Here is a 17787-nt window from a genome sequence, read left to right as displayed (position 1 = left end):
GGAAAGAAACTAGTTCAGATCCCAGCTTTACCATTTATACCTGTCTGGCCTTGGACCTGTTTTTTATTAACAAGTTTTGTGCCTTAATGGCCTTATCTGTTAAATGGGGATAATAACTGAGCTGTTAGCAGTAAACATGCCAAATGCATGCAAAGCATTTAGAACAATGTTCAATAAAACTATGGTTGCTATTATGATGGGCTTCCCAGGTGGCCCAGTGGTAAAGAATCCACCTGCAATGCAGGAGATGTGGGTTCGATTCCTGGGTCAGGAAGATTCCCCTGGAGAAGGAAATGGCAACTCACTCCACTATTCTCTCCTGGAAAATCCCATGGACAGGAGCCTGGAGGGCTACAGTCCACAGGGTTGCAAAGAGTTGGACATGACCGAGCATGCATGCATGTTATTACTATAGTTCAAAACAGCTTTCACTTATTTATCAGAGTTGATCCCACCAGCACTCTGTGAAACAGAGGTGATCATTTTATCCATGTTTTATTGATGAATATAATGAGGCTAAGTTAAGTGATTTGGAAAAAAAAAAAAAATCTGTGGCAGAATCAGGATTTGAATCCTGGTCTTTTAACATTAAACTTTGGATTCTTTCCCATTATTTACATGTAAACTACAGCAAAAACTGAAACCCAGCAGGACCCTGCAGGGCCTTCCAGGAAGAGACCCCCATGTCCCCTGCCTCTTGCTTTTAGAAAAGCTTTAGCTTCTTAGGTCTTCCCCAAGTTTCCAAACAGAATTTAATCAGAGAAGTGAGAAAATGCAGAAACAAAGGAAAGCAGTCATGCAAGGCAAAAGAATAATAATTTAGCCATAAAACAATGTCATAAACCTTCAATCCCTCTTCAAAGACTATAGATAATATCCTAAACCATATTCCTGAGTTGGTTTGCAGACATTAAAGCCCCCACCTAGTTGAAGAAGTTACCTGCAAACTTACCACCAGCACATAGACCCCAGACCAGTTGCAACCAGAAAGTTGACAACATTACCTTCCAAAACACCAACTTGTTACCTCACCACCAACCAATTAGAGGGGTGTACAGGAGCTGATCACACACCCTGAGATCCTCTCCCTTACTTTGCCTTTAAAAATGCTTCCCTAAATGCCATGGGGGCATTGGGGTCTTTTGAGCACAAGCTGCCTATTCTCCTCGCTTTGCCCTGAAATAAACACTACACTTCCCTTCACCACAAGCCGGTGTCAGTAGATCGTCTTTGCCTCACATCAGGAGATCAGACCTACATCTGGTGCATTAACAAAACAGCTATTACAAAATACAGACACCAGATAAAAATCCTAAAAAGATGAAGACTATTGAGAACATCATGATATCTCTTTTAGGAATTCATTCTTGGAATAAACGCTCAGTTCATGGCAGAATTTAGCATAAATAATTAAAGCTGTTTTTTTGATTCAGTGTGTAACAAATTGGAACCCCAAGGTTCTGAAGCAGGGGGAGAGGAGAAAGATTTATCAATTATGTATTCTTTGTTTAAATTTTATTTTTATGAAAACAGGTAAACTCCCATGTTGAGAAAAATCACCAAAATGCAGATCTTCAAGACAGTTGAGTAATTCATTACAAAGGGAAGGGATTAAGTGTTTAAATGTGAACCTTGCCATCTTACTGCTGCTATAATTTACAAGGCAGCCACGGACTTTTTGATCCCTGATACATGGTGACATTCAGGCTACACCTTCCTAGATCTAGACGACTGGAGATTTTCTCACTAAGATTCCTTATCCACATGACACTTAGGGTAGGTTTTATGAGACAAGCAGAAGACTGGTGAATATAAATGAACAATTGGCAGATCTTCCTTTTTTCTCCTAATGAATTTATAATTTAGAGCATCTGAATGGATCCCTAGGGGAGTAATTTTTTCATGACTAACACTCTCTAGTATTCGCATCTATTTCTAATTCATAAAGTTTGAATGTGTTAGCCTTCAAGAACTTGGAAGAGTCTTCTATTTAATAAGATCAATCTTTTAATTTATGAATCTAGTTTTGACTTTTACTATGTACTCTTTATCCAAATCATTTTAATTATATCTCAAAATAATTTATAAAACACATGTGGACAGATCCATGATAAAAACTAAGTTTCAATTAAAGATAGTGTCCTGAAAATCATAATCTGAAACAAAAAGACACTGGTAAACTTTGAACGATCAACAAATTTCTCTGTACGTATGTCATATATCAGTGTTCTTTATTTAGCTCACCATCACGGTTCTGTCAAATCCTTGCAAAAGTCCACACAAGACTTCCTTTAAGTTCATCCGAGCAATGCACATTAACATGTCCACTCACCCAAATCGACCGATGTACATTCCACAGCTAAAGAAACCCCTCTTTTCATTTGATTCCAGAAAGTATGTTTTCAATAAAAGATATATAATATTCTAGAAATATGCCTCTTAAGAGCCATCCAGATGGAAATATTTCATTCCTTAGATATGTACTCAGAAATATATAAACTGTAAATAAATCTTGCTTATGAACATTACTGAGATATAAAACTATGAAATATCATTGAGGTCAAAGAAAGGACTTGGGTTTTTCTCTACTGGTCAGAGTTCACTTGTACACTTCAGTGCTACTCACAGTGATGATAAAGACATAACTACACAACCAAACTGAACACAGATGGCTGAAAAAGCACCACTATGTTAAGCAATTAATAATAGGAAAAGTAGAAATCTCTGAGTAATCATTTATGCTTCAGAGGTCTATATTTGTACTTGATTACTAAGGTAATCCTGTGTTAACTCTATCCTTGAACTGGTTGGAGGACAACAGCTATGTTATCTGCTGACTAGATGACTCAAGCCCATCAATATCAGTAGAATGTACATCTCGGGTCCCCATTCAATGCCACACAAACCCCCCAACTCCCTGGTTCTTGCCCATAAAGTCAACGCCATACCACTGTCACCCCCCACCACCACGTACCTGCTTCCCATCCAGGGTGTAGAGACGTTTCACGACTCCCGAGTCCAGCTTGATGGCGTCAGTGATGTCGGTAAGAACCTGCTCAAAGGAGTGAGCAGTCTTCTTGTTGAGGAGAATCCGGACGGCTTTCCGTGGCTTCACCCCACTTCTGATGATGGTGACCAGCTTGGGCCGAATGAAATCCTTATTCTCCCGCACCTCTGAAGGGCTCCCTTTGGCAGTGGCCAGAGAGGACACCGCCCGCGAAGCCGAGGTGGTCTTGACATTCACCGACCAGTTGGGGTTCACATTCTTGGTGTATTCCAGCTTCTTGAAGGGTTCGATTGAGCCACACACATAACTCTCTCCTAAGGAGGAGAGGGACATATTGAAATTTACACTCAGCTAAACTCATTCCCTCTGTCCCACTCTCTGAATTTTCCTGTTCTCTTGATACTCGGAAGCGAGCATGACTTGTGACTTTTTAAACAATGGGACCATGATTAATAATTAATGAAAAAGGATTTCTGACTTCTAATCTAGCTCTGTCAGCAACAGATTGGTATTCAAGAGGGGAGAAATAATCTTTTCTCCCTTTCTTCATCTTCAGTTTGGTGACAGAAATATCGATGTTGAACAGCCCTTGGAGACACATGAAATTGAATTCAAGATAGAAAGTATTTGGGGGGATTTAGGTATATTTATATTAGGAGAAAACTTCAAAATCAGAGGCACTGACATTCGCCACCTGAGAAAATTTAAAAACAGAAAATGGATCAGAAAACAGCTTCTTAGAATAGCTGTGTAATTTATAAGTTTGATGGGAGTGTTTGCTTAACATTTTGTAAAGTTAAGAAAAATTTCAATAACAAGCAGAATACTTCCATTCCTTTTCTTCCATCTTCACAGAACCATGCACAGTGATCCACACACACATCATACTTGTTTACAGATAAAACATTTTGAGGGTGGTCAACATATAAACTTTATAAACTGATTTTAAAATAATTACATAAGATGAAAAAGATCTGAGGATCTAATGTACAGCATGATGACTACACTTTATAACACTGCGAACCCATGGACTAAAGTCCATGGAATTCTCCAGGCCAGAATACTGGAGTGGGTAGCCGTTCCCTTCTCCAGGGGATTTTCCCAGCCCGGGGATCAAGCCCAGGTCTCCTGCATTGCAAGCGGATTCTTTAGCAGCCAAGGCACCAGGAAAGCTCAAGAACACTGAAGTGGGTAGCCGATCCTTTCTCCAGTGGATCTTCCTGACCCAGGAATCGAATCGGGGTCTCCTGCTTTGTGGGTGGATTCTTTACCAGGTGAGCTACCAGGGAAGCCCCAACACCGTGTAGTATAATCAAAATTCAATAAGAGAATAGAACTTCAAAGTTCACACTAAGAAAAATATTTGAGGTGATGAATGCGTCAATTAGATAGGAGGAATCCTTCATATACACACACACACACACACACACATAGATATACACATACATGTGTGTGTGTATATACATATACACACACATTTTACATATGTGTAAAACTGTCATAAGATACACTGTATATATCTTACAATTTTGTCAATCATAACCCAACAAAGCTGAAAAAATAAATGTATAAAGTTAAATTTTTATTAAAAATGATTCCTTAACAGAGACTCATTTAATGAAGATACTCAAAGTTTTTCTTTTTTTTGGCAGGGTCTTCTGCTGCCTTGTCCGCTGATACATGCCCAGCACACAGGACAGACCAGCGCCTGGCACCTTGGGGTACCCGATGTTTGTTTAATGAATAAAAGAACTATGCACACTCAGACTATTAAATAGATACGGATCACATAAAAAGGTAACACACATACCAAGCAATGACAAATTATAAAATGACTAATTCTACTTATATTTTCATAAACTTAGGTCAGAGCATTTTGAAATTAAAGATTTCATAATGGCCTTTTTTTCTGGGTAAGTCTTTGTAACTGGGAATATGTAAAAATGCTAAAAAGCCTTCCTAATTGCAGGTAAAGTAAGCTAGGGCTAATCCTACACAGCCCATTTACTTTTATCTAAATCCTTGTCCTATTTTTAAATTAACAGTGCAAGCATCCAAGGCCATGGAATAGGTATTCACATAAAAATAACTGAACCAGTGTTTCAAAAATAGAAAAGCACAATTACGCATGTTATCAAACATTTACTTTGCCAATGTTTTTAAAACATACTCCAATGTGTGTTTATGCATTATGTCTCGCTAGTAGTGGTACAAATAGTACAAATTTAGTAAACCACGTTTCTAGTCACTGAGCATTGGAGAAGGAAATAGCAACCCACTCCAGTGCTCTTGCCTGGAGAATCCCAGGGCCAGGGGAGGCTGGTGGGCTGCCGTCTATGGGGTCACACAGAGTCGGACACGACTGAAGCGACTTAGCAGCAGCAGCAGCGGTCACTGAGCCGACTGTTACTGGCTCCAACTATGCTTTTCTCAAAAATCTATGTGGATATCATGGAGAAGGAGATGGCAAACCAGTCCAGTATTCTCACCTGGGAAATCTCATAGAGGAACCTGGCTGACTACAGTTCATGGGGGCACAAAGAGTCAGACACAACTTAGCAACTAAAACAATGACGTGGATATAAACACCACCTCCATGGAGGCTGCAGCAAGAGCGCTGTTTCTGCAGGCTTGGTGGAGAGACACTGTGAACGTCACGGTGGGAAGGGAACTGAACTCTAGGCTGGGGACCTGGCCCTCAGCACGTGACTCGGGCATGTCCGTGCCCTAGTCTTCTCAGCGGGAACCTGTCCACCGGGCAGATGAAGGCTATGCTAGTGGCCACTTTCATCTCACCAGCTTTTAGTGACAATCAAGTTAGACAGGAAAGGTCAAAGTGACCTCAAATTCTAGACTGCTACACAAGTGAGAATCACCCGAGGCTGCACTACACTGACTGTGCAGGAAGCAGGTATTATCCTGTCCAGTGTTCGTTGTTGCTATGGTCACCAGTAGACACAACCTGGAGCCACCTCAGGGTGACGATGCCCGAAGGGTACCCCAACAAGGCACACAGACCTTAGCTTACAAGATGAGTCTTTGCAAGAATTCTGTGCTAACTGGAGATATGAAATTATCTGATTATTTATGTATTAAGCTAATAATTAAAATCAAAACAAAAGGGGACTTCCTTGGTGGTCCAGTGGTTAGGACTCCGCTCTTCCAATGCAGGGGCTGCAGGTTTGATTCCCGCCAGAGGAACTAAGATACCACATATCACACAGTGCAGTCAAATTTAAAAAAAAATCAAAACAAAAATATGGAATGGTTTACATTTCAACAAAGGATAATTTTTTAACTTTAGGAAAAAAAATAATGTTAAAAGGGAGGAGTTTTAAAGTATTCACATAATAGTATGGAATGGATGTGTTGAAAGAGAAAATAAATACTTTTTATTTTTTTACATCTTCTTAAACAAACCACTTTGAAAATTTCTGAAAGCATGGCAACTTTGGGAAGGTAATGCTGAAGGAAGGCAGATGCAGATGTAGAGAACGGATTTGTGGGCACAGTCCTGGAGGGAGACAGTGGGGTGAACGGAGAAAGTAGCATCAACACACACACACACTCTCAGGTCAGCCTGAGATGGACAGCCGGTGAGAAGCTGTTGTACAGCACAGGGAGCCCAGTCTGTGATGACCTAGAGGGACAGGATCGGGGAGAGGAGGGAGGCTAGGGAAGGAGAGGATGAATGTAAAATTATGGCTGCTTTGCGCTGTTTTATGGAGAAAACCAACACAAGTAAAACAACAAAAATTTTTAAAGAAAGTAACGCTGGCTTGGTTCAAGCACCAACAGGGAGAGGAAACTTGTGTTTAACCGGTGCTGTCACTTTGGGGCTTCTCTGGCTCATCAAAGACTGGAATAAAATCTTGGGAAAGTGTATGAGACAAGAACTTAATTTAACTGCATTGTGACAGAGACTACGTCTTCTACTGGGGAGAAGTTTGGAGCTTATTAATAAGCTTCTATTAAATTATACAAATATATTTATATTAAATTTACTTGACTCACATTTTGACTCCTTTTATTTTAATCATAACTCCAAACTTCTCCCCAATAGAAGATGTAGTCTCTGTCACAATGCAGTTAAATTAAGTTTGATTGTGCCTTCTGATTTTGTAAAAAAAAAAAAAAAAAGCTTTTTAATTAATGTATTAATATCATTGATAATGGGAAATTAACAAATGCAATTGTTCTGAATAGGCAAAACAGTCTTGATTTGATTAAATGGCTTTGGATAGCCAGGGTTTAATCTCTTCCTTAACTGGGAATAGAGTCAAGAGATAGATTATATTTCTTGATTAGAGAATCATCAACAGCTTTAGTTTAAGACCTAACATAAGGTATGCATGTTAAAGGCCATTCAAAATAGCAAGATATTGGGGTGTATGTATCTTTTTGAATTATGGTTTTCTCTGACTATATCCCAGGAATGGGATACATACACCTCAATGTTCATGGCAGCACCATTTACAACAGCCAAGACAAGGAAGCAAACTAAATGTCCATCAACAGATGAACGAATTAAAAGAATGTGGTATATTTACACAATGGGATACTACTCAGCCATAAGAAAATGAAATAATGCCATTTGCAGCAACATGAATGGACACAGAGATTAACATACTAAGTCAGCCAGAGAGACAAAATGTTAGTTGCTCAGTCACGACCAACTCTTTGTGGCCCCACAGACTGTAGCCTGCCAGGCTCCTGTGGCCAAGGAATTTTCCAGGAAGAAAATTGGAGTGGGTAGCCATTTCCTTCTCCAGGGAATCTTTCTGACCCAGGGATCAAACCTGGGTCTCCTGCACTGCAGGTAGGTGAGGCACCAGGAAAGCCCCAGAGAGAAAAAGACACATATCATATGATACCACTTATATATGAAATCTAAAAAAAAAAAAAAAAAGATACAAATGAAGTTAAATACAAAACAGAAATAGAAGCACAGATATCAAAAAGAAACTTGTTATTATCAAGGGAGAAAGAGGTAGAAGGGATAAATTAGGAGTTTGGGATTAACACATACATACATTCAGTTCAGGTGCTCAGTTGTGTCTGACTCTTTGCGATCACATGGACTGCAGCACGCCAGGCTTCCCTGTCCATCACCAACTCCTGGACCTTGCTCAAACTCATGTCCATCAAGTCGGTGACGCTACAGATATATCTCATCCTCTGTCATCCCCTTCTCCTCCCACCTTCAATCTTTCCCAGCAACAGGGTCTTCTCCAATGAGTCAGTTCTTCGCATCCGGTAGACAAAGCATTGGAGCTTCAGCTTCAGCATCAGTCCTTCCAATAAATATTCAGGACTGATTTCCTTTAGGATTGACTGATTTGATTTCCTTGCAGTCCAAGGGACTCTCAAGAGTCTTTTTCACCACCACAGTTCAAAAGCTTCAATTCTTTAGCCCTCAGTTTTCTTTACAGTCCAACTCTCACATTCATACATGACTACTGGAAAAACCATAGTTTTGACTAGACGAACCTTTGTTGGCAAAGTAATGTCTCTGCTTTTCAGTTTATTGTGATCCACACAGTCAAAGGCTTTGGCATAGTCAATAAAGCAGAAATAGATGTTTTTCTGGACCTCTCTTGCTTTTTCCATGATCCAGCGGATGTTGGCAATTTGATCTCTGGTTCCTCTGTCTTTTCTAAAACCAGCTTGAACATGAGGAAGTTCACGGTTCACATATTGCTGAAGGCTGGCTTGGAGATTTTTGAGCATTACTTTACTAGCGTGTGAGATGAGTGCAATTGTGCAGTAGTTTGAGCATTCTTTGGCATTGCCTTTGGGATTGGAATGAAAACTGACCTTTTCCAGTCCTGTGGCCACTGCTGAGTTTTCCAAATTTGCTGGCATATTGAGTGTAGCACTTTCACAGCATCATCTTTCAGGATTTGAAACAGCTCAACTGGAATTCCATCACCTCCACTAGCTTTGTTCGTAGTGATGATTTCTAAGGCCCACTTGACTTCACATTCTAGGATGTCTGGCTCTAGGTCAGTGATCACACCATCGTGATTATCTGGGCTGTGAAGATCTTTTTGTACAGTTCTTCTGTGTATTCTTGCCATCTCTTCTTAATATCTTCTGCTTCTGTTAGGTCCATATAATTTCTGTCCTTTATTGAGCCCATCTTTGCATGAAATGTTCCCTTGGTATCTCTAATTTTCTTGAAGAGATCTCTAGTCTTTCCCATTCTATTGTTTTCCTCTATTTCTTTGCATTGATCATTGAGGAAGGCTTTCTTATCACTCCTTACTATTCTTTGGAACTCTGCATTCAGATGGGTGTATCTTTCCTTTTCTCCTTTGCCTTTCTCTTCTCTTCTTTTCTCAGCTATTTGTGAGGCCTCCTCAGACAACCATTTGGCCTTTTGCATTTCTTTTTCTTGGGGATGGTCTTTGATCACCGTCCGCCTCCTGTACAATGTCATGAACCTCTGTCCATAGTTCTTCAGGCACTCTGTCTATCAGATCTGATCCCTTGAATCTATTTGTCACTCTCACTGTATAATCGTAAGGGATTTGATTCAGGTCATACCTGAATGGTCTAGTGGTTTTCCCTACTTTCTTCAATTTAAGTATGAATTGGGCAACAAGGAGTTCATGATCTGAGCCACAGTCAGCTCCCAGTCTTGTTTTTGCTGACTATATAGAGCGTCTCCATCTTTGGCTGCAAAGTATATAATCAATCTGATTTTGGTATTGACCACCTGGTGATGTTCATGTGTAGAATCTTCTCTTGTGTTGTTGGAAGAGGGTGTTGCTATGACCAGTGTGTTCTCTTGGAAAAACTCTATTAGCCTTTGCCTTTCTTCATTCTGTACTCCAAGATCAAACTTGCCTGTTACTCCAGGTGTTTCTTGACTTCCTACTTTTGCATTCCAGTCCCCATGATGAAAAGGATACCTTTTTTTGGTGTTACTCTAGAAGGTCTTGTAAGTCATCATAGAACCAATCAAAGTCAGCTTCTTCGGCATTACTGGTTGGGGCACAGACTTGGATTATTGTGATACTGAATGGTTTGCCTTGGAAATGAACAGAGACCATTCTGTCATTTTTGAGACTGCATTTTGGACTCTTTTGTTGACTATGAGGGCCACTCCATTTCTTCTAAGAGACTCTTGCCCACAGTAGTAGATGTAAGAGCAGCGACCCCACAAGAGACTGACCCAGACTTGCCTGTGAGTATACAGGAGTCTCCAGTGGAGGCATGGGTTGGCAGTGGCCTGCTACGGGGTCGGGGGTGCTGAGTGTACCAGTGCCCTCATGGGACCTTTTGAAGGAGGTCGCCACTGTCTTCATCACCTCCACCATAGGTGGGTCTGAGGTCAAACAACAGGGAGGGAACACAGCCCCGCCCACCACCAGAAAACTGGATTAAAGATTTACTGAGCATGGCCCCGCCCATCAGACCCAGTGTCCCCCTCAGTCAGCCTCTCCCATCAGGAAGCTTCCATAAGCCTCTTATCCTTATCCATCAGAGAATGGACAGAAAGAAAACCACAATCACAGAAAACTTATCAAAACTTATTAGATGGACCACAGCCTTGTCTAACTCAATGAAACTATGAGCCACGTCTTGTAGGGCCAACCCAAGACAGATGGGTCATGGTGGAGAGTTTTGACAAAATGTGGTCCACTGGAGAAGGGAATGGCAAGCCACTTCAGTAGTCTTGCCTTGAGAAGCCCATGAACAGTATGAAAGGGCAAAAAGATAGGACATTGAAAGATGAACTTCCCAAGTTGGTAGGTGCCCAATACGCTACTGGAGAAGAGTGGAGAAATAACTCCGGAAAGAATGAAGAGACAGAGCTAAAGCAAAAACAACACCCAGGTGTGGATGTCACTGGTGATGGAAGTCAAGTCCGAGGCTATAAAGAGCATTATCGCATAGGAACCTGGAATGTTAGGTCCATGAATCAAGGTAAATTAGAAGTGGTCCAACAGGGGGCGGCAAGAGTGAACATCAACATACACACATTACTATATATAAAACGGACAACCAACAAGGACCCACTGTGTAGCACAGAGAACTCTACTCAGTGTTTGGTGATAAATATAAGGGAACTGCAGAAGCAGCATCCATCTGAACAGCTATCATATTTTTAAAGGCCCAAAAAACAAATATTTTCTGTTAAGCAAAGAAAGAAAGAAAACAACAGTTAAACAAAAAAAAAAAGTAAGGAAATGAAGCATTAAATTATGTTTGGATCTGACCAATATCTCCTAAAATATCAGAACACAGTAACTTTTCCCTGAAAGTCGTATATATTTTGGGACTTTGGAAAACAGAATAATTTCCGTGTAAGCATATTAGATTATCGTAAAGGTACCAAAGAGTCCTTGTTTGTTTTCAAAAAAAAAAAAAGAATCACACATGAGTTTTAAAATTATTATATTTTGCTATTCTTTAAAGTATGGAAATAAATTTTCTCTAACAAAATTTATTAGTAAAAAATCTGCAAAGTTAATGCTACTTGGCCACTGGCTCCCATTATAAGATTAAAGAATTTGCACATAAGAGAAATTCTCAAAGTCACAATGGACAACTTACAGTAATATGGGTAACTGAAGTCATCTAGGAAGGTCTTTCTCCATAAGAGTCCATATTAGGAGATACTAGATGTTTGCCCTGTTTTTCCTTATTGGTAGAGGTTTTTCACTGGCTCAGGGTTGAGACTTGTAAATTCCATCTATGACATCACTTGACCTCAGTCTGAAAATGACCTAATCTCCATTTTTCACATTATTTAAGCTGCTTGCCATCTCCTTTAGGATTCCTTTAAGCTCTAATGTGGTATGTTCAAAAGTATACTAAGTGAGGGCTTTGTGTAATGCATGCCATTTTTCCAGAGTAAAAACTTCCTTATTGAAAACTCTGGAAACGAAAATTCACTATTGTGAATTACAGTAAAATCTGGGACAGATTCAACTGTATATTGAAATCTCTGAAGTTGAACTGAGTTAAATTACACGAAGTACATAATTTATGAAATATAATATCATAAAGTGCCTTCTGGATATTATATTGTATAAACCTATCTCAGATGTACACAAAAACATCTCATAATCTACCTGGAAGGTGCTGGCTTAAGAAGATGATTTTGACAGTGCTATCAAAGGCAAGAAAAAAGATTCCCAAAGGCACTGACAGATCATTCTTCCATGGGAGTCTTTCATAATATGACAGTACATAAAAATAAGCTTACTGAAAAAATGTGAATGTATATATCAGGTCTATGGAAAATGTCAACTTCTCAAATATAAAGCAGCAAAAAAAATAACATAAAGGAAAAATTGAGGGACACATTTTTTTTAATTTAAAACTGATATACCTGAAAACTAGAGAAGCTAAAATAAAAAGGGGAAAACAAACTGATGACCTATAATACAACAGTGGGTTAATATGCTATGCACAGCCTTTTATAATTTACAAAAATGCAAGGTACTAAAATATATGACAAAGAATAAAAACAAAATATAGAAAATGCCACTAGGGACACTATAAATTGATATCAACCCTTTTGGAAAGCAACATGGCAAACTATATTTGGAACCATGAAAATATTCTCATCGCTAAAAATTTTTCCTAAGTAAATAACAGAGCAACAAATAACCATACTGCAACAGATACAAGCAGCATTAGCCATGACATCAAAAAATTTTAAGCAGCCTCCTAAATTCTCAATGATGGGCATAATACCTGAAAAGAATTTTAAGTTATAACCTTATCTTCAAAGAGCTTTGCGAGCAAGATGTGCATATGAAAATTTTCCACCACAAGACAATAAGTGATAATTGGTAGAGAAGTGGTCCAGGCAACCCTAATCCAGAAGAGAAAGAAATCATTTCCCACTTCCCACTGTGTGATCAATAAAGAAAAAATGGAATTCCTGCTGGCCCTGGAAGTGAGGGTGAGATTCTCATTAGCAGAAAAGAAGACAGCACTTCAGATAAAAATAAAATAATAATATGCTCTACTGAACAGTACAGTAAAGGGGATCGTCTGTTGGATATTAACCTGTCTTTCTCAAAAACTAATATAAAACTCATTCCAGGGACAAACAAGTTAAGCTAAGACTACAGTAGGCTATAACACCAAAGTTTTTATGCATGATCAGAATTGAGGTTTTATTTTATTTTAAAGTCTTTACTGAATTTGTTACGATACTGGTTCTGTTGTTTCTGTTCTTTCAGGGATAGAACCTGCACCCCTGGACTGGAAGGCCCAGTCCTAACCACTGGACTTCCAGGGAAGTCCCCCAGACCCAGGTTTTTAGAAAGACCACACTGGCTGTAGTGTGGAGGCAGAGCTGCAGATAGGACATGGGAAGATAGGAGTCAAGATGCCTTTCAGAAAGCTATTCTACTAGCCCAAGCGAGAAGCTGGAGAGCTAAACTTTACACATCCCCATTAGGAACAGAGAGGAACGGCTGCCATGAGAAGTACTTAGCAGACAGAATCAACTGATTGGATTGAAGAACTGGCAATTGACTGGATGCTAGCCTCATTGATGCCATTGAAACTTCTATTTTGGCCCTCTCTCCATATATTACAATAGATCAAATGAGAAGGGAAACATGTCTGGGTTAGATGGTAAGGAATAAAATGAATTTGGTTGTGCACAAATCAAACGTGAAGTTCCTAGGAGCCAACTGGTTGGAGATTTTCCAGCAAGAAATTAGAAATATAGATCCAGGGTATGAGAAAGGGATGCATGGGGTAGTTGCAGCTATGGGAACTAAAGAAAATGTTCAGAGACCCCTCCCAGCTGGCCAGGGTGAAGTCCAGGGCAACGCCAGCACTGAGAGAGCGAACAGAGACTGAGGGGCCATTGAAGGGAGCTTAGAAATCAGGTGCCTGGAGCCATGGCAACCAAGGGGGTGGTGAGGATGCGGCTGGGAGAGACCCAGACATCAGCATCTGACGCTCCAGCAACAGCAGAGAAAATGAGGTTTCCTAACAGACCACCAGCCGGGCCACGAGGAAGCCACATGTGGCCTCATAATGGCCACTTCAGTCGGGCAGTGATGCCAGGTTGCTCTCATTCATTTATTTACCCATTCGGCCTCTCTTTCCTCTTTCTTTCAGTGATATTTATTGCGTTCTTGCCACCACCATGCTAACACTGAGGACTCCAACAAGCTCCCTGATGTCCAGAAACACTGATACAAAACAAATAGGTGTAATGATGCTAACTAAGGAGCTGAGGTATGACTGGAAGTTGAGGAAGTAGAGATAGCAAAAGCAGAGATTTCTCATGGAGGAAGAGCTTGTGGTTGAGAGGTAAGCAGGATGAAGCCAAGCATCGTTCAGACTGAGAGATCTGCGTGTCTGTTGGCTGAGGGGTCAAGTGGGCAGAGGCTAATAGAACAGGTTAAGTGTTTGCCATCAGCAGATCCTGTTAAAGCCCATGCGATGCAACCTGCAATCCTCACCATGACTCGATGAGCTAAGAACGAACAGACCTCTTCTCCCAGGGCGCGTGGACATGCAAGGAGTGAGTCAGTTTGCTCAGGGCCACCCCCAGCTTAACCATGGCACAGCCGCGCACCCACAGGAGGGCACCCACCAGTGCCGTCCTCACAGAGAGCGGGGAGGCCCAGAGGTGGGGGAGCAGGAGGAAAGAGAGCAGCCCAGATCAGTGGGTCACGGGAGACAAGCCAGAATAGACGGAAGCATAGAAGCCACAGAGAGAAACGTGAGAAAGATTGTGGGCTGTATCCTCTGTGCACAAGAAGCAAAGAGCGACAGAAAATGCTTTGCCTGTAGCCTGGCGTCTAGGCAAGAAAACTGGCTTGAAGCCTGCTGTGTGGGACACGCGTCCTAAAGGACCTCGCCTAAGATGGATATGGAAGATGTGGTACATACATACAGTGGAATATTTCTCAGCCATAAAAGTGCACAAAATTGGGTCATTTGCAGAGGTGTGGATAGAATTAGAGACTCATACAGAGTGAAGTCAGTCAGGAAGAGAAAACCAAATATTGTATATGAACGCATACATGTGGAATCTACGGAAATGATACTGATAAGCCTGTCTACAGGGCAGGAATAGAGGCACAGACACAGAGAAAGGACATGTGGACACAGAGGGGACATGGGAGGGAGGGGCCAACTGGGAGATGAGGACTAACATACGCACAGCACCACGTGCAAAAGAGATGGCCAGCAGGACGCTGCTGTAGGGCACAGGGAACTCAGCTCCAGGCTCTGTGATGACCGGAGGGTTGGGATGGGGGGTGGGAGGGAGGCTCAAGAGAGAGGGGGGTGTGTGTGTGTGTGTGTGTGTCACTGATTCACTTTGTTGTACAGCAGAAACTAACATTGTAAAGCAATTATTCGCTAAGAAAGAAATAAAGAGAGATTGTAACAGTAATGGAAAGCAGGGGCAAATACAGATGCTATAAAAAGAAAAGAGAAAACAAACTGAAAAAGAAAAACTAAGATGTCTGTTTTTAGCTTAGGAGCCTAACAGTACAGGGAAGAGATGACAGAAGTCAGTGGCAGGAATATGAGGAGCTATTATTTACTTTTTTAAAAACTTTTTTGCATCTTCCAAAGCTTTCTATAATGCTCACTGCATAAAAATGTGTTACTCCATCAGTTAAAAAAAACACATTTTTAAAACAGTATTGAGAACTCAAAAACTGTAATAATGGTGCTAAAAAAGGAACAAGCAAACTGAAGAGGTGTCTTAAGGACGAACAGTAAATGACGACAGCTTGGATCTGTGGGATGAAGAAAAGGCAAAGCCAAGGGTGATGTTGAGTTAGACGGTGACACCACTTAACAGGATCCAGAGATAAGAAGAAGGTGCAATTCCGAATAACCTTAAAGAATGGGATTACATCTGTATGTGACATGATGAAAGGACTCAGGATTAGAGGAACACCTGACACAGAGCCGACGCACTGGAAAAGACCCTGATGCTGGCAAAGATTGGAGGCAGAAGGAGGCGATGGGATGAGATGGTGGGACGGCATCATCGATTCAACAGACATGAGTCTGAACAAACTCTGGGAGACAGTGAAGAACAGCAAAGCCTGGCGTGCTGCAGTCCACGGGGTCGCAAAGAATCCGACAGGACGTAGCGACAGAACCACCGCAAGTAGGGTGAATATATCCAGGTAACTGAAGTGATGAAGAAAGGTCTGGGGCTAACTGGCCTTAAAAGAGTGGTAAAAATGATGGAGTTGATGATGTCGCAGTAGATAATGCAAAGACAAGAAAGTGAAGGAAGTGCTTAAAGGTGAGGCAAGTCAAGAGGAAAACAGAAAGTCACTCTTTGAACACCTTGATAATCATTGGTACAGGCAAAATCCAGCAAGAAACACCAACATTCAGAGGCAAAAGTTATTTTAAACACCACAAAGTTCCTCCTCAAAATACTTATTAATTACAAAGGGGAAAAGAGTAACTTTAGAGTGAAGATAAGTGGCAGACACTCCTTAACCAACAGGTTAACCTCACCAGCAACAAGGCACGGCCACATCACACACTCCTGAAACGACGCCCCAGGGAGGACACAGCTTCACTTCTGGGGCATCCTTGCCACAAATGCATCATTTCAACCTAAACGCCAGGTGAACACCCCCAAGTTGAGGGACACTTTACAAAATAACTGACCAGTACTCCTCCAAGTGTCAAGTCATTAAAGACAAAGACTTAAGAACTGTCAGAGCTTGGAGGAGATGGAGAAGGCAGGATAGCTAAATGCAATGTTTGGAAACTCAAAAAAGAGGGGATGTATGTAAACATGTAGCTGATTCACTCTGCTGTACAGCAGAAACTAACGCAACAACTGTAAGGCAACTATATGCCAATACAATTTTTTAAAGATTTTTCAAAAAAAATAATGAAGATAAATGCAATGCGTGATTCTGAAACAGCAACACCAAAGGGCCAATGGCGGAGAAAGCAATGGAAGCCAAATAAAGCCCGTAATTTAGTTGCCAGTATTGTTCTCGTTAGTTTTTACTTTGATAATTGTGCCTTGGCTGTGCAAGATGGTCCCTCGTGGGAAGCTGGGTCCAGGGTATATGGGAACCTGCCATCTCTGTGACACTTCTATTAAGTCCAAATTAATTTCAAAACTAAAACTCTTAAAAATGAGGCAGGCATCCTGCAAAAAATACAACTGAAGCCTCTCTTCAAATATTATACAACTTCCATGAGAATATTTTTAATTAAAACATAAAAACATTAGAAGAAAAGGAGAGCAACAATTTTATAGTCTGAGTCCAGAGGACAAGAAGCATGAAATTCAAGCCATAAATGAAAAGATTGATCCATTTTGATTACATAATTTTGTTAAATCTGGGACCCCCCAAAAAAAAAACAAACACAATAAACAAAATCACTAAAGGACAATCTGGAAAAACACATACTTGAAATTAGTATCACGAAGGGCTAATATCTTAAAAAAAAAAAAAATCCTAGAAGTCAATTAGAAAAAAAAAAAAAAAGACCCAACCTGGTAGAAAAATGGACAAAAGCTATGGAGAAAAAAACAGATATGGAAAGATGAAATTTAAAACTATAAGAGGGTACACGCTTTTCTTAACAGATTGGCAAATGACAAAACATTTGGTAACACACTGCCTCGTAGAAAAACAGCCAGTCTCATATATTACTAACGAGGAGGACAAACTGGTACCACTTCTATGAAGAGAAATTTTCCAATAGCTCTTAGAAGTTTAATGCCTGTACTTCTCTCTCCTGCAATATTACTTCTAGGAATTGATCCTGTGCATATTCCCCTACAC

The 17787-nt window shown here is 40.6% G+C and overlaps 1 protein-coding gene across 3 annotated transcripts in view; it reads right to left on the bottom strand.

Moving 5' to 3' along the window:
• DCLK1 (doublecortin like kinase 1) overlaps nt 1-17787 on the bottom strand; it is a 352130-nt gene that overhangs the window by 322441 nt on the left and 11902 nt on the right. For all 3 annotated transcript variants that reach the window (XM_061434786.1, XM_061434782.1, XM_061434781.1), the window contains exon 3: nt 2975-3321. In XM_061434786.1, coding sequence (XP_061290770.1) covers nt 2975-3321 — 347 coding nt within the window. The remainder of the gene's footprint in view (nt 1-2974; nt 3322-17787) is intronic.

This window comes from Bos javanicus, chromosome 12 (assembly GCF_032452875.1).
Source record: "Bos javanicus breed banteng chromosome 12, ARS-OSU_banteng_1.0, whole genome shotgun sequence".
NCBI lineage: Eukaryota > Metazoa > Chordata > Mammalia > Artiodactyla > Bovidae > Bos > Bos javanicus.
This window is presented reverse-complemented; position numbering and strand designations above follow the sequence as displayed.